At 48.1% G+C, this 26,318-nt stretch overlaps 3 protein-coding genes across 9 annotated transcripts in view; 1 reads left to right on the top strand and 2 right to left on the bottom strand.

Moving 5' to 3' along the window:
* The window catches only part of DNAL1 (dynein axonemal light chain 1), a 41,235-nt gene extending 35,669 nt beyond the window's left edge, over nucleotides 1-5,566 (top strand). For both annotated transcript variants that reach the window (XM_034992265.1, XM_034992264.1), the window contains exon 8: nucleotides 369-5,566. In XM_034992265.1, the coding sequence (XP_034848156.1) occupies nucleotides 369-409 (41 nt within the window). In that variant the 3' untranslated portion in view covers nucleotides 410-5,566. The remainder of the gene's footprint in view (nucleotides 1-368) is intronic.
* A 2,008-nt stretch (nucleotides 5,567-7,574) lies between these two features.
* Nucleotides 7,575-10,218, bottom strand: PNMA1 (PNMA family member 1). Its single transcript, XM_034992548.1, has one exon. The coding sequence runs from the start codon at nucleotides 9,423-9,425 to the stop codon at nucleotides 8,364-8,366; it is 1,062 nt and encodes a 353-aa protein (XP_034848439.1). The 5' UTR covers nucleotides 9,426-10,218; the 3' UTR covers nucleotides 7,575-8,363.
* A 697-nt stretch (nucleotides 10,219-10,915) lies between these two features.
* The window catches only part of MIDEAS (mitotic deacetylase associated SANT domain protein), a 66,634-nt gene continuing 51,231 nt past the window's right edge, over nucleotides 10,916-26,318 (bottom strand). For 5 of the 6 annotated variants that reach the window (XM_034993099.1, XM_034993101.1, XM_034993098.1 and 2 more), the window contains 10 exons: nucleotides 24,461-24,806; nucleotides 22,429-22,495; nucleotides 21,775-21,917; nucleotides 21,567-21,670; nucleotides 20,959-21,034; nucleotides 20,186-20,274; nucleotides 17,871-18,020; nucleotides 16,487-16,699; nucleotides 14,854-15,050; nucleotides 10,916-14,499 (listed from right to left, as the gene is read on the bottom strand). In XM_034993099.1, the coding sequence (XP_034848990.1) occupies nucleotides 14,319-14,499; nucleotides 14,854-15,050; nucleotides 16,487-16,699; nucleotides 17,871-18,020; nucleotides 20,186-20,274; nucleotides 20,959-21,034; nucleotides 21,567-21,670; nucleotides 21,775-21,917; nucleotides 22,429-22,495; nucleotides 24,461-24,806 (1,566 nt within the window). In that variant the 3' untranslated portion in view covers nucleotides 10,916-14,318. The remainder of the gene's footprint in view (nucleotides 14,500-14,853; nucleotides 15,051-16,486; nucleotides 16,700-17,870; nucleotides 18,021-20,185; nucleotides 20,275-20,958; nucleotides 21,035-21,566; nucleotides 21,671-21,774; nucleotides 21,918-22,428; nucleotides 22,496-24,460; nucleotides 24,807-26,318) is intronic. The other variant, XM_034993102.1, reaches the window with a different exon arrangement.

Genomic DNA, 26,318 nt, shown 5'->3' with positions numbered 1-26,318 from the left:
AGATTTCTGGCAACACTGGGATTGCATATTTCATTGTGAAAAATGAAGAATATTTCTTTGTGTTTAACATACAAAGTTTTTACTGGGTATAGGGCTTTATTTTTCTGCCTGGCACCTGTAGGCATTTTATTTGCAACTCTGCATTTGGGGAGCCAAATATTCATAAGTACTTATATTAATCCATTTGAGAATTTCCCTGAGAGGCTTTTTGGATAATTTGAAATTAAAGAGATTATTTTATGAGATTATTTTTATTATGGCACACTTCGTAGCATCTCATAGCTTCTCAGGTTAACAGGAAAATATTTTCATTTAGAATTTTAGCAATCTGTTGAGAATGACCAGAAATATTTTCTTTTTCATTTTAGGTACCCCAGTAATTAAAGAGGATGAGGAAGAAGATAACTAACACCACGTTTTCTGCTTTGTGTTAACTTATTTAAATGTCATAAGAACAACAGATAAGTTTTGTATAATTGTCTATTTTAAAGATCCTGTGTGGGGCAAAGGTTCTTAAGATAAAACAAATCTCTCATTGCTATCTTTTTTTAAACCTATTGAGTGTTTCTCCCCCCAAAACGGTAACACCAACTTCATACATTCTAGTACTTTTTTTAGAAACTCGAATTTTCAACTTTTTGTCTTCAGTCCCAGTTATGTACTACATGGCCCCATCTACCGAAACTTTTATAGACCAGTCATTTTTAACAACAAAGAACAACAAATATGGTTCTTTATTCAGTTTGTTTAGGGTTTGTTTGTTTGTTTTCAGACCAGGCATTTAAATATATATACTTAACTTTTGAATCTGTAGACCATCTTTCCTGAAGGTCCATGTCCTAATGACTCAGAAGCACAAATGTGTCATGCCTTTGGTTCAGAAGGCAGCACGGTGACAGAAAGAGTTCCTCTTAGAAGAAATACAGAGCAGTCCTAGAACCAAGACTCCCAAAGTCCAATTGGAAAAGCTATGGTGAAAAGAGGAAAAATTAATATCTTGGAGGCCTTACAGCCCATGTTATATTTACTTACTTGTTTTTCCAAAAATGTGTGCATTGTCAACTGGAATTTAGGTTGTGTTTGTACACCTGGCCACTTGAGTCACTGTGCACAGTCAGTCATGCTGTGATCTGGGTCAGTGGTTAAAATGACTGTCACGATCATTCCTTTGACCACTATTCTGGTCATGTTACTCACATGGGCCTGATCTTAGGCACACTTTTTGGTTTATAGTCCCTTATATGTTATATAAGGAAATACATGTAAACAGTAGTTATATTTGAATTCCTAGCCTAAATGTTGGCCATTCATATATATCAAAATTTTCTCTAATAACTTTGTTCTGTGGACCCTCATGTTGGGAGAATTGATTGCTACAAATAAGGATATAGAACTTAAAAGACTGCATCTGATACCTTTCAATAGATTAAATTTAGAATCTCAAAATATATTTTTAGAACATTTCTAAGTTAGCTCTTAAAATGAACTATGTAAGTGATTGTGGAGGGAAAAGAGAAGAGCGATTTCATTATGGGATCCCAGGCAAATGGCAATATTTTTGAGGATTGCCTTCTCTATGAAGCATGGTAGGTGACCTAACCTCAAAATTGCAAAGCAATAGTTGGATACAGAGCTTAGAATTTGTAAGGAAAAAAAATCTTTTTGGAAAGTACAAGGTATAGTCAGTAACCAGATGAAGTCCATAGCAGATCATGACTGAATTACTGACAGATTGTAGAAAAGAAGTCAAAGGCGCTCTGCCAAATTGTGCCTAAAGTCCCTCAACCAGAGGCTGATTCTTATTTCCCCATTTACTTGTGTAAAATCAGTCAAAAGAGGAGAGAGTCATTTTTTTAAAGTGATTGCATAGTCCTGGGTTTCAGAAAACTTCAGCTATCATTTAAGTAGGAATTACGTGATTTCTCTGAGTCATTCTGATCTACAGGGACTACTGCTTTGACAATCAGTTCTAAATACAAACAGCAAGAGGAGAAATTAGTCCAACACTTTATTAGCTTCCTTTTAGTTCTTCCTTATAATCTCATAGGAAGAAATCTTTACTCTGGCTTATATATTCAAAGCCTTTGGGTATTTCTTTTGTGAGCTGTAGACAATGAGTATTCCCTGTGGTAATGTTTAAGTCCCCCAAACTAGGAGGGAAGATGATCTTCTTCACTTGTAGTTTGCACTTCATCCAGTAGGCAAGCTTGAAGCCATTTTACTATTTATGGATATATTTTCAAAAGTTACTCTGGAAGTGAATGTAATAGGAAGGGATGACTTCATATTGAATCTGTAAAATGGCTTACGGTGTTGGTGTGTGGTTTTCTGAATTCTATAATATAGAAACTAATTTTTTTCTGCTTCTCCTTGTTTCTTAATGTCTTTTAATCACTGATAGTTCTCAGAGAAATGTAAGGTGCTTTTCTGTGTTCATTTCACACAAAATTCATACTTAGTTTCACTCAACAAATGTTTGAATGACTTCTATGCATCCTTTTCATGGAATTAAAGCCAGAATCCATGCCATTAGAAAATGGAAGATAGGGTGTATGAGTAAGTTCAAAACATTTTCTCCAGTCATTCCTTAAATCATCCTTTACTGTTGCAAATTTAGCTGATATTAAATGCCTTTGGTTTATGGATTAGATGGATTCTCTCTGTTCTCCTGGTTTAAAGCATTGTGCCATTTTAGTGGCTCATTTAAATTTCCTCTATTCTCATAATGATGGTAGAGCTCTAGAATCAGTTCAGCATTTTAATTTTTCACAGGTAACTTGATTTTAGTCTACAAAGGAATTCAACTTTTCTGTGTTCCCTAACTCTAAGCTTATGGGTGTATTACCTGGTCAGACCTTGAAAGGTTTTTGTGTTCTCTGTTCGTACGATTTTGTTCCTTTAAACCAGAGTTTCTCAGTCTTGGCACTGTTAACATTTTGGGTTGGATGATATTGTCCTGTGTATTACAGGATGTTTAGCACCGTCTCTGGCTTCACTAGATGCCAGTAGAACCCCCTGCCTAGTTGTGACAACCAGAAATGTCTTCAGACATTACCATCTGTCCCCTCTGGCAGAGGGGTAGGAACAAATCCGCCCCTGGTTAAGAACCAGTGCTTTATATTCCTTTACCTTCACTGTAGCATGAGGTTGTTGTTTTTGTTTTTGTAAAACCATAAAATAGGTGCAATAAAAAAAGGGTGTGTTTAAAAAAAAATCACTGAACTTTTAGAAATCCCACATCTAAATCTCCATTCCTGCCTTTTTATAAAGTAGTGAGTACAAAGGAAGAAGACTGAAAGAAAAAGTGAGACTGAGTCTTACTTTTTTCTAAACGAAGAACAAAGGACAAACATTCCTTTTGTCCAGGGTGCATTTATTTTCACTCTGTAGTCCTATATGCCACCTGAGTTGTTGTATGAGAGAAGGTGATGTATTTAATAATCATGGATGGAAGGAAAATGGTCCTTGGTGTTTTGCTTTTTTGTAATGGTCATTTTAATAATTTTTCATATAACATTAGAAACTCAGGGCTAGAAGGTTCAACTTACATTTTTCAGCAGGGTCTCAACTTTTATTTCTTAGCATTCTTGCTTATCTTAGGACAGTGATTATTAACCTACCTCTGTCTTACTATAACAGAATTCAACTTTATGATAGATTTTTCTTTATCTCTAATGTTGAACTTTTTGAGTGTGCTTTTAGAAAATGGACCATTCTTTAAGTGTTCATTCTTTAAGTGTTCATTCATTGTCCACTAATGCATAGGATTTTCCAGACTGTAGCAGTCATTAAATACAGAAAAAGTGTATAAAATTTGGCAAAATTTGGTAATCATATATGAAAGTTAGCTGGTGTAGACACCAATTTTGAATGTGATCAGAGGAATGTCTGATCATGATAATTGGTCACTAACTTGGTACGGTTATAAGATACTTAAATGTGGTTCTTGTGAGGAAAAAGAAATTTTGGCTTGAATAGATGCTTCTTCTTATACCTTTTACCAGTGGTCTGAAGTAGAGTAACGAGGAATAAGAAATTAATTGTAACTGTTGACTTATTCTCAGAATTGGTGATGTGTAAGTGGAATTGAAGATCATCATCTCTCTGACCCAGAACCTTCCACCTGGGTTTTTCTTAGGACTAAATGGGAAAAGTGTAGGGTCTAGAAAGATTGGATTTAATCATTAACTTTTAAAAATTGGTGTGTGTGTGGGGGGGTGTCAAAATATTGATCATATGAGTAGTTAGTGTCTCTCTAACTGCAGTCTGTCAGTTTGTGAAGACCTTACATTGTAAGTATTGGTAAAGGGAAAAAACTAACTGCTGAACTGAAAGTTATCCTTTAACTGAAATTAATTCCTTTGGCACACATTTTCTTTATTTAGGCTGCTTAATGTGTCTGTGAATAATTAAATATAAAACAAGATTCAGTGTAGTGGAGTTGGAGCTTCTGACACAGCTAACTTGACCATATTCCTTTACCTTCACTGTAGCATGAGGTTGTTGTTTTTGTTTTTGTAAAACCATAAAATAGGTGCAATAAAAAAAGGGTGTGTTTAAAAAAAAATCACTGAACTTTTAGAAATCCCACATCTAAATCTCCATTCCTGCCTTTTTATAAAGTAGTGAGTACAAAGGAAGAAGACTGAAAGAAAAAATGAGACTGAGTCTTACTTTTTTCTAAACGAAGAAAAATTTTCTCTTGACACTTAGAGAAGTCGTAACTGGATTCTAGTTAATTTCCCATATTGGGCTAAAGTGGAGGGGAACCAGCCAACCAAATTGTGCTCCAGCAAATTTAACAAGGGGGTGGGGGAGAGTAAACTATTTTGCAGTAGATTTGCACTTTAAAATTATGAACTGGATGTTGGTGGAAAGTACTCCCAAAGGGCAGGTAGGTAAGTACCTAGCCTGCATGTGGATATTAGAGAACCCAACTTCATTCTTGCTCGTTGTAAGCGCTCCTGCGCAGTAGTTGTCTGTTGACATAATCAGAGTCAGGATTTCCCTGTTTCCCTCCTTGGTGTCACCTTCCACGTCTGCTACATTGACAGTCATCCCTCTGGGGAATATGTCAAGTAGAATTCTCTTATTCAGAAAAGGAACTTTGTGAGTTATCTTTCCCACATCTAGATTTGAAAAATTAATTTAGATGTTGGTTAAATTAAGTTGTGGCTCATGTTACAAGGGTGGGAAGTTCTTTGCTTCTTTGCTCTGCGGGGTACCTGCCTCTGAGGTGCTGTTCCCTGGAGGGATCAATCCCGTCCACAGACTGGTGAGTTGGTAGCTGTAGAGAATATGCATATAGCTAGCTGCTTCTCCCAGGGTGTCATCATGATAACGAGCGTCATCCCAGAATCTTTGGCCTCTAGAACCAACTCCATTCTGAAGAACATTTTAACATCTATTAATACTTTGGTAATAATCTTTTATATGCAGGAATTTTGTAGCATGACTTTATGACTAAACTTATTGTGTTAAATTATTTAGAAATGTTGAGTTTCTGAATGTTATTTTGTGAGACATGTTTTAAAATAGTAATAAATTGTGTTATTTTATAAAAAAATGTATCTTTTTTGGTTATATGACCATTAGTTTTAGCTAGTACAGAGCAACCACATGAACTTCCAATGACGTTCAATTCTGAAGAAATTTGGTCTTTGGATCAAATGTTCCACACAGCTTGTGTGCATGTGTATGAAAGAGAGGGGGAGAGAGATTGACTCATTTCTTTATATTTTTTGTTTTTTGTTTTTCCTGTAGTTCACCACCAATGACAATCTCCTCTCCCAGGTTTGTAAGTCTTCACCGTAAGTTCTCTGGGCACCATTTCAATGATTAGTATCCTGGAAAGAGTGCTTCCCAGGACAGCAAGTTACTACTGCACCTGACCATTCCTAGTCCTCTCCTCACTAGTAGTATACAAGGTTAAGATTGGTTGATAGGCCCCTGACGTGTGGTCTGGAATAACCTGACATTGGCCAGCCCCTTTGTGATGCACAAGCAACAGGGAAGAGCCCAGTTATAGCCGCAACATTACACATGGTCTTAGCACATATTCTGTGCTATCGGCTGAATATAATTTTGGTCTCAGAATGGTACTGTAGTGCAGTTTCTACTTCTTTATTCCACAGTTTTTTGGTTATAAGGATGTTTTTTTCTGCTGTCCTCCTTTAAAAAGCAGATTTTAATTTCTGAGCCTATAAAGAGAAAACCTTAATTCAGGTTAGAAACAGCTCATTATTTTTAGTTCATTACTTTCTAGAATAAAGGGTGGCTGTCTAGAATCCTGACATGTATACCATATATATGTATTATATAAATATATATGTATGTATATGTAGATATATAATTATTATATATAATAAAAGAATCCCAAGTGATAACCCTCCTTTCTAAAATGCAGTCAACTCTGCAGCTATAAAAAGGTGTATCCCTATGTAGACATAGAAGGATGCCTATAACATTGGGTGAAAAAAATGAAGACCGCAATCACTTTTATTATGAATGTAGTATGTATGGGTGAGAATGTGTGTATATGTGGTGGCCAGCTGGTGTGAGCAGCAGTGGGAGCACGTGTGCACGCGTGTGTGGAGAGACAGGAATGTATGGTTGGGGTGGGAGACTGCTGCACTGTATGCATGGGGTGGGGTACGATGGAGTGCTGGGAGGGGGAGAGGTGGGAGTGAGTGTGTGTGTACGGGTAAGATTCTCAGAAGTGAGGGGGCTGCGTGTACCCAGTGCCATGCCGCCATGCTGATGGGAATGGAGGGGGAGGCTCTGTGAGTTGGGGCGTGGAGGAATGAGGGGACATGTTTGGTGGGGGAAGTGAAGACTTGCATATCTGTTTTAGGGGTCAAATATGTGGAGATGTGTGTTGGGAGAAGACTGTGAGGGTGGAACAGACCTGACATGGAAGATGAAGTACATAAGTGAGTGTACAGAAAAATCTTTTAGACTGTATACCAGTATTAGCCTTGGTAATTTTTTTGCCTTAAGATTGTTAAATAGGTTGGCTATAATTTTAAAGCCTTGTTACTAGGGGAAAACCCCACTGAACTCTTATGTTCATGTAACCACTTCTGGATTTATTGGGATCTCAAGACAAACATCTTCAGTCCCTGATTCTCTGCAAACATGTTTTTAAACTCTTTCCCTGTTTATATCCTCTGGATATAAAATGGCTGCTATAGATCTGAAACATTCATTTTAAACAGGTATGAGGAATTATTTCTGTAGCAAAACAAAGATTTTTAGCTGAAAAGGGACTTAAAAGGGGAGAAAAAGCATTGCTAGATAACATCCTGAGCCCCATTTCAGTATTTCCTAACATTTTATAGTAAGTTAATATTTACTTACATCTATTTAGCCTTCTAACATTTGCCTTGTAGAAAACATGCAAAAATGGAATACATTGAAAGGTTCTGCAATTTATACTTACACAGTATGCTATAAAGCTTAAAGTAATTGAAGTTTGATTTTTTTAGTGACATGGGGAAGTCTTCCTAAGAAAAGAGAATACAGAGCTTAATTACACTGAAATTTTGTATATGTGTCAGAAAAACAGGACAACAGAATTTTAAAATTCTTTTATTCATGTACATGTATTTTGATAACTTCAAATTTAGAACACTTAGAATCAGCATGAACAAGAACTACTATTCAATGACAAAGATTTGAAATGGGGGAATAGATACTGTAACTGGTTCTTATTAGCCTCCCCATGCAATTTATTTCTGTATCTTGTACGGAGAAAAATTGATTTACATAATTCTAGAATTGCGGTATTTTTCTAACACCCCATTCGAGTCTCAGAATACTTTTCAATTAAACTGATCCAGATGTTTCAAGATGAAAAATAAGAAATTTGTAAGGTTGAATAAATAGTATCTAATTAAGTCACATTTCTTTCCATTAATATAAATGAGGAGCAATTTACTGTGAACACAAAAACTATTCATGATATTAGTAAGGACAGCTCATATATTTCCTGAACACTTCCTGTGTTGCCAGGCCCTGCCCTGAGCATCTGAACATGCAGTTTCCCACCTGCTCCCCTCCGTGGGAAGTGTCATGGATTCACAGGTTCACAACTGATGACCGCCACGACAGCTTGCACTGAGCACCTGTGTGCAGGTCTTTACTTGGCACTGTGGCTAGGACGACTCACTTGTAGCAGCTCAGGGGGCTCACTGGCACCACTGTACTAATGTTACATGAATACCCAGGCCTGACTCCCCCCACCCCCCAAAACAACAGAACATGGTGAAGTCTTTACAACTACGACACACACCTGTAAGACAGCACGGAGACAAGGAAAGCAGCTGGGATCTACATCTGCACTACAGCCCAACTCCGGGGCCTCAGAAGTGCCCCTCCAGGCCTAACTGCAGGAGGGCGGCCTCAGCCTCCTCCTCCTCCTCCTTGGCCTCCTCCTCGCGGATCTGCACCAGCAGCTGGAAGAGGTTAGGGGCAGGCCCTTCCGCAGCTCCTGTCAGCCACAGCTGCCTTCGGATGGCCCCGCTGTGGTTGGCCCCGGCAATGACCTGCTCCAGGCGGGCCTGGTTCACGTTATCTTTATCTATGGCCCCCTTCTCCACCACCTTCTGCAGAAGAGGCTCCAGACGAATGACATATGCAGATAACTTTTCTCCTGGGTTCTGGTAAGTGTTCAGAAACCTGACCTGCGCATCCCTAGAGCTCTCGACGCTCCCAAACACCTGCTCAAGCGCCTTCAGGCATTCAGCAGTGGTTATCGAAGGGTTGTTAGTCTTGAGGATGCGGATGACATCAGCGGCAGGGCCTCTAAGACTCTCCATCAACCGCCGCCTCTTTTCTACATCAGACACCTGCCACTCCTCTATGACTTCATTGGTGTGTTCCAGCCAGGGATCAAAGGTCTCCTCCCCAGGCCCCGGGATGTCCCTCCCGGAGAACAGCGTCAGCTTCTTGTACCATATGGACTCAACAAGAGGCTGAATAACGTTATCCAAAATATAGTTTAGCATCTCTGCTGGCATATCTGGGCCTGGGGCCGGAGCGGGGTTCTGAAACCCAAGGACGCGGGCAACATCTTGCACGGTCCACCCCTCTCTTGCTAGGAAGAGGTGCAACCTTTCTAAAAATTCAGCATCGGAAGTCGGGGGTTTAAAGACCACTTTCCAGACCCCTCCTTTACCGGGCATCTCCCTGGGGATCGCGGCGTAATCGACAGCGCCAGTGAGCTCTAACAAGGCTGCTTTCGCATTCTCTTCCCTCCAAAACATTCTCCCAAGCACTCGATAGGGCACCTGGGGCATCGCAGCCTGGAGGGTCTCTTCGATTTCAGCCTCATCACAGTTCACTGGGATCCCCCAGACCAGCAGGGCTCGCTGGGAGTTCACATCCATCCCCCTGCACCAGTCTTCCAACAGTGTCATCGCCATTTTTCCAACTACCAAGGATCCCAATTCTACAAATACAGATTAGACTGTGGCTCCCTGTGCTCTAGGACTTAGGGACAGCAGCAGACACTCCCCCCAATATGCCCGAGGGAGGTAAGCTTCACGCAATCACAATTAACAAATGACACCAGAGTCCTGCTCTTGTCCTTTCGCTGCCCCCCGCCCAAAGTCAGTCAGTCCGTCGGCTCGTTCTCGCAGCGAAGCCTCTGGGAGGCTCAGTCAGTCAGTCACGCGTCCGCCGCCACCCTGCGTCTCCGGTCGGGTCCCCCACCTGCAGGCAGGGTGTCGCGTCGCAGCGCAGAAGGCGAGGAGCGAGGGCGGGTGGCGAAGGCTGGAGCGCGGGGCTGGAGAGGCGCCGGGGTGTGATCGCGGGGCGTGGCCGCCTTCTCCCTGCAGCCGGGGCGCGGGGAACTCGGGGCTCCTCCCGGAGACGTTCGGCGCTCGCGGTCGGAGCCCGGCCTTCAGTCGGGCGAGGAGCGGCTGCTTTGCAGACGAGGGCTGTGTCGTCCCCGAAGGAAGAGACAGTTCTGAGGTCTCAGCGGCGGTGGCGAGGCCAGCCCGCAGGCGGTTTCTTTGCAGACGCAGTGAAGGCTCCAGGCGGCGAGGGCGGCTGAGGACCGCGGACACAGGCCGGGCAGCGGAGGCGCCAGAAGGACGGGGAAGCGAGGCTACAGGCGGCGGAGGCAGCGGCGGGCAGGGGCGGCCGTGCGGCGGCTGCAGCGGGCTGCGGCGGTGTGGCGCAGCTCAGTTGCCGGGTCGTCCGACCCGCAGCCAGCGGAGGCGTTCCTGCCGCAGTGAGGGGCGGGGCCGGCTCCGGGAGCGGCGTCCACCGCGGCCCGCCCCCGCGGCTGAGCGTAGCCATGGCAACGGTGGCCTTGACGACGCAAGTTCCGCGCGCTCCCGTGGTTCGCGGGGTCGAGCGGTTGCCATGGTGCTAGCGAGGCGCTCCGGGCACTGCTTACTCTGATGGCGCATTTCCTTTTTCACATTTTCCAGATTTTTTTTTTTTTTTTTTTAAACAAAGGACCGTGTTTACAAGATAATGTAATTCTGGAGTGGAGTTAAGGTGATGTTGTTGAAATGCGTCCATCAGGCAGACTGGTCTACCGCTGCGTAGGAAAATACCGTCGTGAGCACTGCGGCTTCCTCTGCGGCACCTGATTGCATTCTGCACCCTCCATACTTCACCTCAACGAAACGAACACGTGGGAAGTGTGCCGTGTCCGTGTTTTTGTGTGAGACACTGAGTTGAGGCTTTTTCTTGTCTAAAATTTTGTAAAAATATCTCTATCTTTTCAGTAATCTTTGTAGCCAGGCAAACGTTAGCGTGTTATTTTTCCTGCCCTGGCATCATTGACAAAGAGGTGATAGAATCCTTGTAGTTCAAAAATGTCACGTAATCCCCTGCCAGCAAAACGGGGTCGATCCCAGGTGGTGAAAATCTCCCCAAAAGAACACAGCATTCAACTCTGAATTTTTAAAACCTTATTTAATAAAAGGTTTAAAGATACAGAAGAACATTCAAAAGTAAATAAGTTACATAGGTACATTACAATCACATCCGCAAGATTTACTTTAGTGTGTTATTTTTTCTTTTTTATAAAAAGCACACAAAAAATAAAATCTTCAGCCTTGTCTATCACAACTGTACAGCAAAAGAGGTAATATTTATATATATATACACTATTTTAATATGTAACAGTCTTTTTTAAAAAGGGTGCCACAGGCAGCAAACACACAAAAGGCAGTGTCTGATCATGTTTTTTTCCAAAATAAAAGGAATATACTTATTTATATGCTATTAAAATATTTGTACAATAATTACAGACTGTCAAGGCTGTTCCTGTGCTGTCCCCTCCAAACAAGGCCTTCAACTTAGAGACAAATGAGGGAAAGGTGAAACAGCTGCAAATTGTTAGAGGCAAATATTAACACAGCAAAATATGGGGAGGACATACAATTGTTTTATAAAAATACGCATACTTCCCGTAAACCTAAGGAGTTAGGCTTGCCAGTCTGGTGATAAATACCGTTCGAAAAAAGAGAGCCCCAGTGAAAATATATTTAAACAGCTGAGGCTTGGGTATGTGTCGTATTCCTCCTTCATCTTAACATCTGGCACATGAGAAGAAAGAGGTTAGGTCACTGAGGCAGTTAAATATAGGGGATCTCTTTAGACATAAGCAGCACACGACCTCTGTGCCGGGATGGGGGGGTGGCAGAAGGGATGAGGGTGTACCTTAGCTGTGAGGGGGGGCTGCTGAAGGCATGGAGAACAGTGCGCTGACGCACAGTCTCCTTGGGTGGGTAAGAGACCTCAGAAATGGTCTGGAACACAGGCACTGGTTAGTTTCATGCCCTTAGCTAAGTGTAGATGGAGACTGGAAGATGGATATGGGAGATGGTGTGGGGAGGGCATTATAAAGCTGGAGGTGTTTGTCATTTAACTTCTTAAACAGCTCTGAATAGAAAAGAGAAAGAAAAAACAGAAGACGAGCCTATTGTGTTCACAGGGAGAAAGCACCATAAAGGACATACCTATCCCAGCTCTTATGGCTGCACCTACTTTATTGGCAGGTCACTCAGAAAAATGGCAACTGCCCTCTACACATTTTAACTTTCACCTTATATTCTAGATATGAATCCATCATGGAGCATGAGCCCTTCGAAAATACAGTGTCTGGTGGAATTAATACAGAGGTACCAGCTTGATTTTCTCCCCCAACATTCACCTAGTCTGATTTCTATGAGCTTAGAAGAGGAGAATCACTCTAAATGAAGGGGGTTCCTTTTACCACACGTCCACAGAGGGGCCTGAAACTAAATACTATTTAAATAGAAAAAACCTCGGGAAACATAAGTAGCACTTTGGGGCGAAGCTGCGAAGGCACTCTTATTACACAAGTGATTTAGAAGACAGCCTAAATTTGCCACCCTCCTGTTTCTGGAGGGTATACCAGATTTTTGCAGTCTTGGGACCTTGAAGAAGCCTTTGGGGGAAACTGGGAAGTTGAAGATCTAGGTAGCTTCCTGGAGTCTGGCGGGGAGAAGAATTTTGTTACTCCCATCGCTGGGGTCCTGAAGAACCATATTAATGCATAAATGAATGCTGAAGAACACCTGCTAGTGCATAGTTTAGAAACAAAACTCCCTCCTCACTCCCAGCTACCAAATATGGCGCCTTTAGGCTATCTCGTAAGGAGAGTGGCAGAATTTTCAGCTCCTTCCTAACCTGCTGACCTGTCATATACTTGCATTCACTTGGAACTTTTAACACAACTGAAGTTGAATAACAAGATCAGAAAAGTAACTCAGCACTCCTATAGGATTGGCAAGTGATGGGGCCTCTAGAACCTTCCAGCCCTTCACTTCAGTGACTCCATGCCAAATATGGCTTCGTCCAGCCAGAAACAAGACTAGAATTCTGGCTTCCAGCCAATCCCCTCAGGCAAGTTGAAAATACAGCCAGAGAAGAGGTAGCAATAAGAACTGCCTTTGATCTCCCTTGCTTCTGCTAGTCTTCCTGCGGCTTTGGTGACACCTCACACCTTTGTACCCTCTTCCAGGGCTACTATCACTCCTATTGGCAAAAGCTTCCAGAGTAATGAGGTGAGGGACCTTAGGGTCTTAGGAATGGGGGTGGGGTGGATGCCAAGAAGGTGCCTTGTTTTGGGATAAATGCACTTGGGCCTCTGGAAAGCAGGAGGCCCCTGGTCCCTGAGAGGATGTTAAAAATTAAATATTAAGAATAAATAAATAGCTCTCAAATGACACAAGTCAAGGAATGAAGGCTCCTGTCCAATCTGGTTAGGAAACCTCCCCCTCCCAGGGAAGGATCCAGAAATCTCCAGCAAGCGGGACTGGGGGCTGGGCTGTGGGTATCAGCACTAGACCAGGTGGGATGGGGTTAGAAGGCAGCTGCCAAGGGCAGGACAGAGGCAGGGAGGAACTTGCACCGAGGAGGAGCAGGCTGGACCCCAGATAAGCTCCCTTAGCAGCCTCCAGGGCCCAAAGGCGTTTGGCAAAAAGGTGGGAAGCAGGAAGAGCCAAGGTTTCTCACAAAGTTCCCTCCAGCCCCACCCGGCAGCTTCCACCGTAGGCTGAGAGCTCGGGAGGCACGCCGGTCCCTCGGCCACACATTTGAGAACACTTCAGCCCCAGCAGGCTGCTCACCAGCAGCAAAGGGACAGGTACCTGTCCTCTGACGTACGGGCATTCCGGGAGCCTTCCTCCCAGAGGAGGTGGCCTGGGACAGGGTCATGGGAGCGGCGCAGGCCTGGGCATTGTCGTGTAGGGGACAGCACAGGTACCAGGCTGAGCTCCCTCTCGGAGAGACCACCACACTCCCTCCCGGGGAGTCCCTTTTGCCCGGGGCTTGGGGCAGGGCCTGTGCAGCCTCTGAGGTCCTCTGGGGAGGGGAAATAATGTTGCCAGGAGGGTGAGCTAGTGCTTGGCTCTCCGTGGGTCCGGGGGGGGGGAGGGGCGGAGCGGGGGTCACGGACGGAAGAAGTTGCGCGGCGGCCGAGGTCCCGGCGTGGGCGGCGGCGGCGGCGCTGGAGGCCCTCCCGAGGGGGCAGCCCCAGCCGGCAGGGACCTCGGCGGTTCCAGGAAAGCGTAAGGGCGACTTCCGACACCGAATGCAAGAGAACTGGATCCTGCAGCCCTGAAGGCTGCTCCCGGGCCTTTGATAAATAAAAGAGCCGTTTATTTTATTGTCTCGTTTTGCAGAGAAAGTCCACGTGATCGCTCCTCTCTCCCTCCGGAGGTCCCGGGGTGCTTGCCGGAGCTCGGGCAGGCCGGTGCGGGGAGGGCCCGGGGTCCGGGGAGAGGGGCGGCCCCGGGGCCCCGCGGCCGAGCTCCCCCCACCCCGGGCCGTCAGCCCCTCTCCCCCGCGCCGCTCTCCTCGCGCAGGGCCGGCTGGTGCGGAGAGGCGGCGGCTGCGGTGGCCGCGGCGGCCGCCGCCTCCTTCTCCTTCTGCCTCAGAGCGGCTGCCTTCTTCTCCTGCTCCGCGTGGCTCTTCATGTGGGCGCTGCGGCTCTTCACCTTGTAAAACACCCTGTAGCCGGGGCAGGAGGGGCTCAAGTCAGAGGGCCGTCCCCTCGCCCCTGGGACCACCAGGCTAGGGCGTGCGTGCGCGTGTGGTGTGCGCCCCTCCTGGGTCCGTCCTGAGCCCGCCTGCTGGGCGCCGGCCACTCGGCCCACCCCCACCCTCCTCCTAGGGAACAAACGGAGGGGTTCCTGATTCGGCGCCATCATCCGTCTTCTCGGAGCCAGGTGACATCACTGCCCTAGAAACCCTCATTGCCAATCAGAAGACGAGGGCAGAGTTCCGACTGCCTCTTCCCTCTCCCCTGCCCCCCAGCCGTGGCCACCCTGCTAGGTCCCAGTGGAGGAAGGGCCACCATCTTACCTGCCACATTTTTTACAAGGGAAAGTGTTCTCCTGATTTTGGGTCTTGTTAAACGTCTCTGGTTTTTTCTTCTTCTCCGAAAAAGGTAGTGCCCTCCGTGACTTCCCTGCCCCCTCCCTTGGCTTCTCTGAGGCATGGCCACCAGCAGACCCAGGGGCATTTGATTCATGGCTTCGGAGGATGAGGATGTCATTGGCCTGGAGAGGATCAGACAAGGAGAGGTGAGAGATCTGGGAAAGAGAGGTTCCTGAATCACTCCTGCCAAATGGGCCCCTAGAATCCACTGGAATCCTTTCAGTGACAAGGGACTCACTGCTTTCTGGCAGCCCATTCGGGTCTTTGGCCAACTCTATCTTGGCCAAGCTGTTGGTACAGTCATTCTGTGGGACAGCCTATGGCAGCTAGGACTTCTCCATGCATCTATCTGACGGGGGGGCCTTGGTGTCTCAATTAATGATGTTTGCATGTTTTCAGTCATTTAGCCCATTCATTCATGCCTTAATTCCATAAATGAGATTCAAGTCCATGTGACTGTGCCAGTGCTGGGGATACAGAGGTGACAGACAGGGACCCCTGCTCTCAGAGAGCTCGAAATCTAGTGAACGGGACAGACAACATGAGCCACCAGCGGAAATGCCAAGTAGACAAGCAAACGACCGAGAGTAGAGGACCCTGGCACAGAACTGGAGGGGTGCTGCTCAGGATATAGGAATCACGGGCCTTGGGTTAGGGGAGCCTCAGATGGCCATCAGAAGTCGCAAGTATGTGCACGGTTGACCCTCATAGGGAAGTATTCACAGAAGTCAGCAGAACTTGGAGCTTGTACACAGAGCACAGCTCCTGGAGGAGCACTGCCAAGTCTCAGAAGAGAGGGAACAGCTGTTGTCTACAGTCTGGGGCGGGGTTGGGGGGTGTCTTCCTGCAAGCGTAAGTGTACAACACAAAAACTTTTTTAAAGGCTCTCATGGTAGTTCCCTAATAGGCCCTTCCCATCCCTACTCTCTTTTGGGGGACCTCTCCCTGACAAGGAACACCTCTGGCCGGTATGTCTGGCTTCTTGGTCTGCGATATGGTGGACAGAGGACCTCACTACAAGGACCGTGGGCGGGACCTCAGGCAAGTCACTCAGCATCTCTGAACCCAGTGTCCTCTATCTTCCAGGTAGGTGTTCACACTTTATGCGGTTACCGTGAGGAATCAACGAGAGATAATGGGCAGGAAGGCACTGTGCGGAGAACATGTGTGAGGGGCCATTGCTGTTCTCATGGTCTCAGCTCGTTCTTGCCAGGCGTTCTTGGTGAGGACACAGCTCTCTTAGGGGGAGCCTGCCTGACCTACAACTCATAAATGCTTCCCCAACGTCCCACATGCCTTTTAGGTCTTCACAAAGCCGCCTTCTTGAGTCTCAGATCCAGAAGCAATATAGTATAAAAATTAAGAGCAGACTTTGGAGTCAGGCTGCCTACTAGTTGTCTTACCTAGGGGCCTCAATTTCCTCATCTGTAAAACGGGCATAATGACAGTGCCTACCACCCAGGGTTCCATGTTCCTGTTCTGCCCTCCCTCCCACCCCCCAGGCCCAGCTCCAGCCCCCCTCCTGGCCCTGGGCTCCCCCAGCGGAGGTCACACTTACCGACTCATTGGCCTGTAGTGTCTGTGTGGCCTTGACAGCCGCTGCCCTCCGGCTTCGCTCTCTCCCCTCCTCCTGCTCTCCCTTCTCCTGGATCTCTGGCACCTCCTCCTCCCCCTCCTTCCTGGTCTCCTTTACTTCCCTCTTGGGCTCCCGTCTCTCTTCACTTGGAGACTCTCTTCTGGGAGGAGGCACCCTAGGGAACTTCTGGGAAGTCTACAGGGGACAAGAACGAGGGCAGTGAGCCTGGAGCTCAGTTACACAGCCGCACTGCCCTGCTTGTGACCCAGCCCGGGGCCACTAGCCCCTGCTCACCCTGCTTGCCTGGCCTGGCCCGGCCCAGCGGGGCCTCCCGTGCTGTGGCTCTGTATCCTCCCCCCGCTAGTCTGCCTGGGAAAGACGATGGAGTCTGGAGCCCTGGAAGCCCTTGAAGCCCTCAGGAAGAGACGGAGCACTTGAGACTGAGTTAGGGGCAGGGAGGGAGCATGCCAGTCCAAGAAACACATCCTTCAGCAAGGTTGTCTGGTGGGGCCAGGCAGCAGCCTTAGCTGCAATTCTAAACCATCTTCCTCATGCTTTCGGGACCTGCACCCACTTCCCATCTGCACACTGGGGACCAAACCACTCTCTGCTTAGCACATCACCAAGATGATGTTAGGTGGATATATGGACAGAGAATTAAGTAATATTCACTTTTCAATTTTCTTTCAATCCTGATTGTATCAAGGACAAAGTTTCGAGTTGGATCTTAATGTGTCTTCTATACTTCTCCAGGTTTAATTAAACAGAGATCAGGGCCAAGACTCAGAGCCTTGGCAGGTAAGAGTATCTACCTAGAATTTAATAACATTGTTTGGTTTTCATTATCTACTTATTTTCACTAGTACCTTCTATGGCAAACAATACTAGTTATCTATTTATGATTGTGATACAATGTTTCTCTTCTGAGTAACAAATGAGTTGATTTAAAGAAAAATATGAAGTAGGAGCACAGGTGGTATGTGAACATGACAAAATCGGTAACAGTGACGTGTGGTCGGGATGCAGAGAGAACATATTCATGGCTGTGTAAGAATGACTCCAGTTTGGGCAACAGTGTTAGAGATCTGCTGCGAGGGGACAGTAAGTCAGCACTGGTGCAAATACTGATGCGGGGTTCTGCATCAACACACCCTGTTATTATCATGACACTGGCAGATAGAGAGGGGAACCTAAAAGGTCCAGGTCCAGTGCCCAGGACATCAGCTCCTTGAGGCTGTTAGGGACACTGCCTTCCTCTCTCTACCCTCCAGGGACTTCCAGAGAGCTTGGCCTCAGGCTCCCAACTCAGCCCCTGGCCCCAGACACAGCCAAGGCTCTAAGCAGCCAAAGCTGGGAAGGGAGTCACCTTAATATCCACTTCAACCTCTTCCTGGGCCGACTTCTCGTCGCTTGTATCCACATCCCCGAAGGTTAGCGTCCCATTGCGGCCAATTTTCACCTGCTTCTTGTAGGTGTAGTAGAACTCCACGCACTGGGCCACGGTCTTGGTCTGGATCTGGTTTGAAGCCAAAACTGAGGTCAGAGTTCCTGGTTTAGCTCACCTGCCTGGGGATACTCCAGCCTTTCCTGTCCACGCATATGTTCCCCCCGCTCCCAACCGCAACAAATGCTGAACCTGAGAAACCCAGGAAATATAACCATTTCTCCAGTGCCTACTCTGAACAAACCACTGACCAATGCTTCAGCACTATTAAAAAAGAAAAGAAAAAAAAACTAAAAAAGCTAAAAAGCTAAAAGCAACAAAAGGCCATTGGGGGAGATCTGAATAGGATAGGGACTGCATATTAGAGAATATTATTGTATCAGTTTAAATTTCTTGGGTATGAGGACGGTATTGTGGTTTTGCAAGAGAATATCCTTGTTTTTAAGTGATATTTGGGTCAAGTGTCATGATGTCTGTAACTAACTTTTAATGATTAGTTAAAACAGAGGGAGAGGAAGTAGGGTGTATATAAATTTATATATAAACAGAGAAAGAGAGAGAGAGAGGGAAAGCAAGTATGGCAAATGGTAACAATTGGTAAATGTATATGAGGGGTACATGGGTGTTCATTGCACTATTTTTTCAATTTTGCTGTAAGTCTGAAATTTTTCCAAAATAAAAAGTTCAGGGTGAAAACGTGTGGACACCATCCATGTTCAGAGCCAGCGCAGACCTGGCAACACAAACTGCCTTCATGAAGCCGGGCAACAGTGTCATTCCTCCCCAGGGTGCTGCAACTGGCAAGTGAGGCTTAGAGAAATGTTAAACCGTCCTCTGTCAGAGAGGGACTGAAGGGACACTAACAAGAAAGTTCTGGAAAACCTGAAAAGGAAGCAGAAGGCCCAAGTCTTACTCCTAACTCTGCCACTAAATGGCTGTGTGACTTTAGGCGAGTCTCTTCACGTGTAGATGAGCCTCCAAGGGGCCTCCTGGCCTCTGAAACCCTAGCACTCCCAGGTCACAAATGCATCTGGCTCCTGGGTTTAGTTTCTGGAGCGTTTCCCACACACAGAGGCTGTTTGCTCTGACTCTGCCCTTTCTGCCCCAGGCTCCCAGGCAGCTCAGCCAACTGTGGGGCTGCAGAGGGAGCCGGGAAGTCCTATCCACAGAGGCCAAGGGGTCAGTGACAGTCTTCAGTGCCCGAGGAGGAAACAGACGTGCTCCAATCTCACAGGAATGGCCAAGTCACAAATGTATTAATTAGATCCTGTTTACGCTTTTGCTATCAATTCTCTTTGATCATCTGTATGACTAATAGTCTGCTCTTTTCATTAAGGCGTTAGTCGCCCCGCAGTGCATTTCACGGGCATGTACTTCGCAGAAATGTTGCCCAATCTGGGAATGCAGTGTTGCTAAACCCCAGCAAATGACTGTCCTCACAACAGGGCCCTTGTAGGAGAGTTCATCAGCACTTTGCCCAGTCCCCAGAGCTGTCCTGGCACAATCTACAGTTCCAGGAGGAGACAACACATTCTTGGAAACCCTCTTTCCTCAGTGGTCTACAAGGCTCAGATTTTGTGAGGCAGGGCTGCTGGAAAGATGCACGTCCTTGGATTAGCAAAGTACTCTTCTTCTCCCAGAAGAACACAGGGAGAGGACGAGATAAATCCAATCTAGGAAAACTAGGCTTGGCCTCCTCTACTTGGTCAGCTGAGTTACTGGAAGGAAGCCCTGGGTCTGGCAGGAAGAGGGCAGCGGCCCCCCAGGTCAGTTACACAGTCTCTTCCTTGCTGGCTCTCAGTTCCCCTCATTCTTAGGGTGATCTCTCCTCCACATGCTGATTGTGGCTTTTGAAGTACTCCAGCCCCTTGGGGAATGGCTCACATCTGTCTGCAGCCCTCCTTCTCTTCCTGCACCCCTCCTTCTCTTCCTGCACCCCACCCCCCACCCCGAGGCAGGTCACTCTCTGAAGTCTGACCTCGCTGGGTCTGCCCACTCAGGCCTCCCTCTGAGATCCCAGAGTATGGGCACTACCCTAACCTGAGGGAAGAAGGCTCGGAACCAAGGGGAGGAAAGGCCCAATCTTTCCCCCTTGTTTTGTTTGTCTCTGAGGATACCGAGTGGCCTTAACCTAACCGCTTTCTCAGAGGGCCTGGTAAGGGACTGCAGGCCCACCACCGGCAGAGGGAGCCCCAAATCATGCAGCCAGTTCCTGGCCTTCACTTGCCCCAGCTCACCAGCTTCTGCACCAGGAAGAAATCCTTCTTGTAGATGGCAATGCCCTTGTTGAAGAGCTTCCTCTCCGCCATCCTCCACTGGTCAGAGCCTGTGGGGCAGAGAGGAGCCAAGGTCGTGAGGTGGAGCTGGGCACCCCGCGGGGGCGATCCTGACTGGCACAGAAGTGTGAGGGCATCCACGGGTGGTCTCTGCAGGCACCCTGAGCTGGATCCACATCCTGCTTGTGCCACTTAATCTGCCTCTGAGCCTCACTCCCCTCGCTCTCCACCTGGGAGCTCGTCCAAGAAGCCACCGCGCCCGCTGTGGTGCAGACTAAATGAGGTAATCCTGGGGAACCCTCGATGCTCTGCCGGGCACACACAAGACGCACCGCTCAACAGGGATCGAGGACAGTGGCTGCTGTGACTAGGCCGTTCGGTCAGTGTCCCTTCTAGAGCACAGCGCCCAGCAGGGGACAGGGCACTCCAGGGGCTGTCTAAGTTCCAGGCACCTGATGCTAGTTTGGATGGCACTCCCTAGATTCCTGTCCCTTGCACCCAGCCATGGACTTTTCTGCCTGCATGGCCTCCCACCTGCCCACACCTCTCTCCCTTCCCCTCCAGGGCACAGGAGGCCCCTTGAGAACTACCCCAGCTTTGGTGTCGGTTCCTTCACTCTGGCTCTTGGCTTGTCCACCCCCCACCTCCTCCCCCGCACCCAGGGCTGTGACTCAGCACAAAGCTGGGCCCCACTGATGCTGGAGACCCCTTGAGGCTCCAGGTCTCAGGCCCACCTGTGTAGTGATACGTTGCCAGTGGGTGGTTATGGGGCCGCAGGGGCTTCTTCAGTAGCAGCTTATTCAGCGTTTCCTGAAGGGGAAGTGAGGAAAAGGGTCAGGGCTCTGCAGGGGTCTCAGTGGTAGGCTGAGCATCCTAGGTGCCAGGCAAAACTCCCAGAAGGCTTCTTCAGCCCTCTGAGTAGTAGGGTGGGCCTTTATTTTTGCCCCCGCTTAACTGCTGAGGGACAAGAGGTCTGGCAGGATGATGAGGTCATGGGGGGTGCGGCTGCTCTGGAACCAGGCCGTGGGCCTCTTAAGAGGGAACATGCGGCCCCCAGGACAGACAGCCACAGGTAGAGAAAGCCCTCAGTGACAGCCTTTCTAAGGGTGGGGACTCACTGACCCAGGATCAGAGACTGGGGTAGACGGGAGGACCCTGTGCAGCAAAGTCTGGACTTTGGAAGTAAGATGGCCGTGGGTGGAGCCCCTACAACCCCCAGCTTGGTCAGACCCTCCTGCCTGCCTCAGACCAGCATGTCAGCAGTCCTGGCTCCTGCGCAGAAGACCCGGATCCAGGCCAGCCTCCCTGAGGGTCCCTCCCTCCACCAGGGCTGCTGTCTCACCAGGATGTCTCCCCTGGACTCATGCAGACAGTGCAGGGCCAGCTCCTGGTTGGTACCAGCTCCAGGGAAGATACTGGAGCAGGCAGCTGTCAACAGGTCTTCCACTGGAGCACGTGTGGGAAGGGAGGAGAAGAAGTCATTTTCCGGGCCTAGCCCACCCACCTGCCCGACAGCCCGCCTTCACCTCCTGGCCCCGGTGCCCTCTCACCTTGCCTCTGCTTCTCTCGGCTCCTCTCAAGGTCCTCCCACGGCTGCCACACCAAGTCGGCCTTGTGGGGGTCCGCAGCTGCCAGAGCGCGGTCCCTCATCGAGGGGATTTCCGCCTGGAACCGGGAGCCCACGTTGATCCGTCTGCAGGGGTGGAAAGGGCAGGGAGTGAGGCCTCACCCCGCGGCGATAGGGACTCCTTCCCCCCGGGAGAAGATGCAAGGGGTAGCTGGCAGAGGCTGAGCACAGCAAGGCCCCAACTGGGTGTAAGGGAATTTGCCTTCCATGAGGAAGCCTGGCAAAGGGCACCTGGTCGGGCCAGAAAGACAAGGCCCAGAGGTTGGAAAGGGGAGAAGCTCCAGGTTTCCAGACACAGAAGGAAGGAGTCTCTTGGACTCTACCCTCCTAATTCTCCTCAGAGGCAAATTTCAACTCCTCGTTGAAATTCTTTCCCTGGTCGTCCTTTCCTTTCCCTGTGACTTCCACACAGAAGCAGGGTGGGGACAGTAAAGCCCAGAGCCCACTGCAGAATCTCAGAGGCCCGCTCAGCCCTCTGTGGGCCCCACACGACCCTCCTCTTCCTCACGGGCCCCGCACGCACTGGACCCCACTCGGCCACCCTCATGCCGTGGGCCAGAGGAAGCGCTGCACTTACGGCTCGATGCTCACTGGGGTGGCCTCCCCCATCACAGAAAGGACAGGTGGGGTGACTTCAGCACTATCTATGGGACAAAAGGCACGTTGGTGAATGGCACCGTCCTCCCTTCAGCAAGCTCCCCCACCCCCACCCTACGTGGCTGCTCTGTTTGCAAAGACCCACAGCAGTGACTCACAGAGACTCACACTTGGAAATCAGGCCCCCTGAATCCTGGCTCCTCAGCCTGCAACTGTGACGACTAACTGAGACTCTGCCAAACATGTGGGTGCTTCTGTTTCCACACCTGCTGAAAGGGGCTATTACTACCCACCTCCCAGGGTTAATGTGAGGACTGAATGAAATCACACACAGAGCCTCACCCTCAATAAATATCAGCTATTATTATTACTACTACTCCTACCCAAAGCTGGGTCCCTGCCCCGGGAGCTCCCACACTACAGAATTAACACCAACATTAAACTGTACCTGCTCTAGTCAAGAGGCTGAAACTTCTGGCACGCTAGCAAGGTGGTGAAGGGGATCCCCATTTCACACTTATCTTCTCACTTCCACGCTGGATTCTCAGCCTCAGTTTCTCCTGAGCTCATCTTAGTGCCCCATGTGATCCAGACACTCCCTTGCTCCAAAACCAAAACCTTGGCTGACTCCCCTCTGCAGCCTGAGATAAAACCTGAACTCCTCAGCTCAGCTGGCTCATGCAGTCCCCCTTCCATCTATACCTCCCCTTACCCCCTTGCCTGAACCCCAGATCCTAGCAGACTGCTTACTCACGGCTCATCACTCTTCCTGCACATCCCACCTCCAGGCCTTTGTACCACTCGTTTTCTTTAGCCTAGTGGGCCCTCCCCACCCCCTTCCTAGTTTAAGCTCAGCTCTAGCCCCACCCTCTCTTGAATGCTTTCTTACCACCCCAGGCTAGGAGCCTCTGCAGGCTTTGGAGCTTAGGGTCTGCTTCACTCGCTGGCTACTGATCCCACTCTGCTCCTAACCTCTGCTTTTCTTTCTCCCAGGTTCCCATGTCAACTCCCTAATGACCCTGTACTCTCTTTAGAACAGACCATGCTGTCCCATGCACTGTTGGGGCATTCACCAGCCCAGTTCAACGCTTTACACCCAAGTACTCGATAAATACTCATAGATGGACGGGAGGCCTCTCTTTGCTGCCAGTCGGTCTCTACAGTGACTTCTTCCTGCACAACCCAGGCAGGGAGAGAAGCTCCAAGCTTGGAGGGTACGTGGGAGGGCAGGTCAGCCAGCCCAGGGTGAGCCATTTCTCACCCACAGACACCAGGGGGCACCAGAGAGCTACGCCAAGGGAGTCAGGGTCAGAGGTTAATCTGGTGATGGCGCAGCCTCACCCTTCTACCTCCCACTTAATCCTCCACTACGTAAGAGATAGGATTATCCCATTTTTTCAGAGGAAATGGATCCTTTTGTGGAGCGGGACACATTTTTCAACACTTCACTAGCCAGGCCTGCCAAAATGTCTGCTCTTGGCCAAAACAACTGGTTAAGAGACCCAGGAGACAGGATCTACCACAGAATAAGAGCAAACATGACGCTCCAGGCATGACGTTAAGTGCTTTACGTTTGTTTGTTAATGCACCTGAACCTCACCACAACCCTGTGAGGTGGCCATTAGGTTGAACCCTAGGAAACTGCTATTTGTGGATCCCAAAACAGTTGAAATTGGCAATCTCATCATCAACCCAATACTACTAATATCTTCAATTAAATACTGAAGAAACTGAAGCTGAGAGGGTTTAAATGACTTGCACAAATAACAGTAAATGGTAGAACTGGGATTTGAACCCAAGCAGTTGGGCTCATACCCCCCCACCCCTGCACCCCTGCCTGTTCTTGAACCAGGAAAATCTCCTTTTCTCTCTCAGAGAAGAGAGTGGAGCCCCTTTGCCCACAGTGCTTTAGCCCCATCTCCAGCAGCCCTGTAAGTGGAGTCTCATCCCTACCCACCGCCCTCCCTCCCCACATCCCCTGCCCCCGTGGCCCCTGAGGGCGGGTCACTCACTAGACCGGAGCAGGGTGCGATGGGCACTCTTTGGCGTGATGGGAGGGGGTGCTGGGATGCTGCTGGTTGACATGATGGCATTGAAATAGAGGCCGGAGCCTTCCCGCACAGGGCTAAGGATGGGGGGAGGGGTGTAGGGCGGCAGCTCAAAGCTCCGCTCTGAGGGGTGGTCGGCTAGGCGGACAGGAGAGCGCAGGTGGCTCTGGTATGGGGTGATGTTGGAGTAGACGGGAGGGGCAATGAAAGTGCCCGCCTTGGTGGGGATGATCAGGGGCTCAGGCCGTGGCCGCTGCTTTGGTTTCCGCGCTGAAGCTTCCCCTTCCAACTTGACATTCATGTCCTCAGCCTGGAGAAGGAATAGAACCAAGATGGCTCAGCCTCCTATGTGCTGGGAAAACCGAAGACTTGACCACTGCTTGTCAGTCTCCCCTTTGGAACTTAGTCTGCCCACTACACCCGCCAAGGCAAACCTGAGACAGAGAACAGGTCCAAAATTCCTTTCACTGTCTCCTCTAGGCTGGGGGTTGGCAAACTGTTTCGGTAAAGGGCCAGAGAGTGAATTTAGGCTTTGAGGGCTGCACGCCCGTCTCCCTTCTTCTTCTTCTTCCCCTCCTCCCCATCCTTTTCAAATAATCCTTTTAAACGTAAAATCCAAATAAATAAATAAATAAAATAAAATGTAAAATCCATTCTTAGGTCTGGATTTGGCCCACAGGCCCTAGTTCCCAACCCCTGAGGTGAAGTATGCTATTGGGCAGGAAACCATAGTAGTTACGGGTCCAGGCTCTGCAGCTGGATTGCCTGGTATGGGATCTACCTCCTTTACTTACCACCTAAAATTTCTTAACTTCTCTGTGCATCATCATTTTTAACATGGGAATAATAAGCACCTCCCAAATGGGTTAGCTCTGAGGACGAAATGAATTAATACATGGAAATCACTGAGAACAGTACCCGATATGTAGTAATTGCTCAATAAATACCAGCTGCTCTCAAGCTCTGTATTAGATGGAGGCGCCAACTGTGTGCCACGACCTGAGCAGGGACCACAGAATGAACAGGACGGTCCTGTCCTCACAGAACTTGTCCTCATAGTATCAGTCCCATGATAGAGGGTAGGTAGGGCTATAAGGGAATAGAGGCCTCTCTCTGCCCCATCCCTGTCCTCTCAAGAGAGAACGGAACCCTACGGGGAAGAGCAACATCCACATCATCTCCCTGGGTGTAGAGCGGGCTAACAGGTGAGGCTGGCCACACTGACTGAGGAGGCCTGGGAACAGCAGGCTTTCTTCCCCTCCCAGGGTCCAGCTCCCACAACCTCTTTCAGCAGAGGGCCTTGACTCTCCATGAGGTCCTGGCCGTGTCCTTTACCCATTTGTGCCCTCTTTTCTTTTCTACAGACTAGGAAGAAATGAAATTTTTCATTCTTCCTCCCTTAGGGGAACAAGATGATTACACAGAAAAAAACACAATGGAGTCGAAGGCATCCAAACTTGCCAGACAAGAAATCCAACATGAACTCAGCTAGCTGTAATGATTTGTAATTTTGTAATAAGGGAAATGGAATGAAACTATTTTGAATATTTGACAATATTTTTTGTATTGATTTTGTAGGTATGATAATAATATTGAGGTTATATATGGAAAGAAGGGAGGGAGGAAGGAAGGAAGGAGGGAGCAAGGGAGGGAGGGAGGGAGGAAGAAAGGAAGGGAGAAAGCTTATGTATTGTGTACTTCAGATACAAACCTAAGTATGTATGAATGCAATGATATGGTGTTTGGCATTTGTTTCAAAAAAAGAAAATATCCAGTGGCAGGAAGAAGTGGAGATACAAATAAAAAAAGAATGTCTATATTT

The sequence above is a fragment of the Mirounga leonina genome, unplaced genomic scaffold, assembly GCF_011800145.1.
Source record: "Mirounga leonina isolate KUSES-001 unplaced genomic scaffold, KU_Mleo_1.0 Mir_82, whole genome shotgun sequence".
Taxonomy (NCBI): Eukaryota; Metazoa; Chordata; class Mammalia; order Carnivora; family Phocidae; genus Mirounga; species Mirounga leonina.
The sequence above is the reverse complement of the archived record's forward strand: the minus strand, read 5'-3'. Positions and strand labels throughout refer to the sequence as shown.

Excerpts from the sequence above, each read along its gene's own strand:
- PNMA1 (XM_034992548.1), bottom strand. The coding sequence starts at position 9,425 with ATGGCGATGACACTGTTGGAAGACTGGTGCAGGGGGATGGATGTGAAC.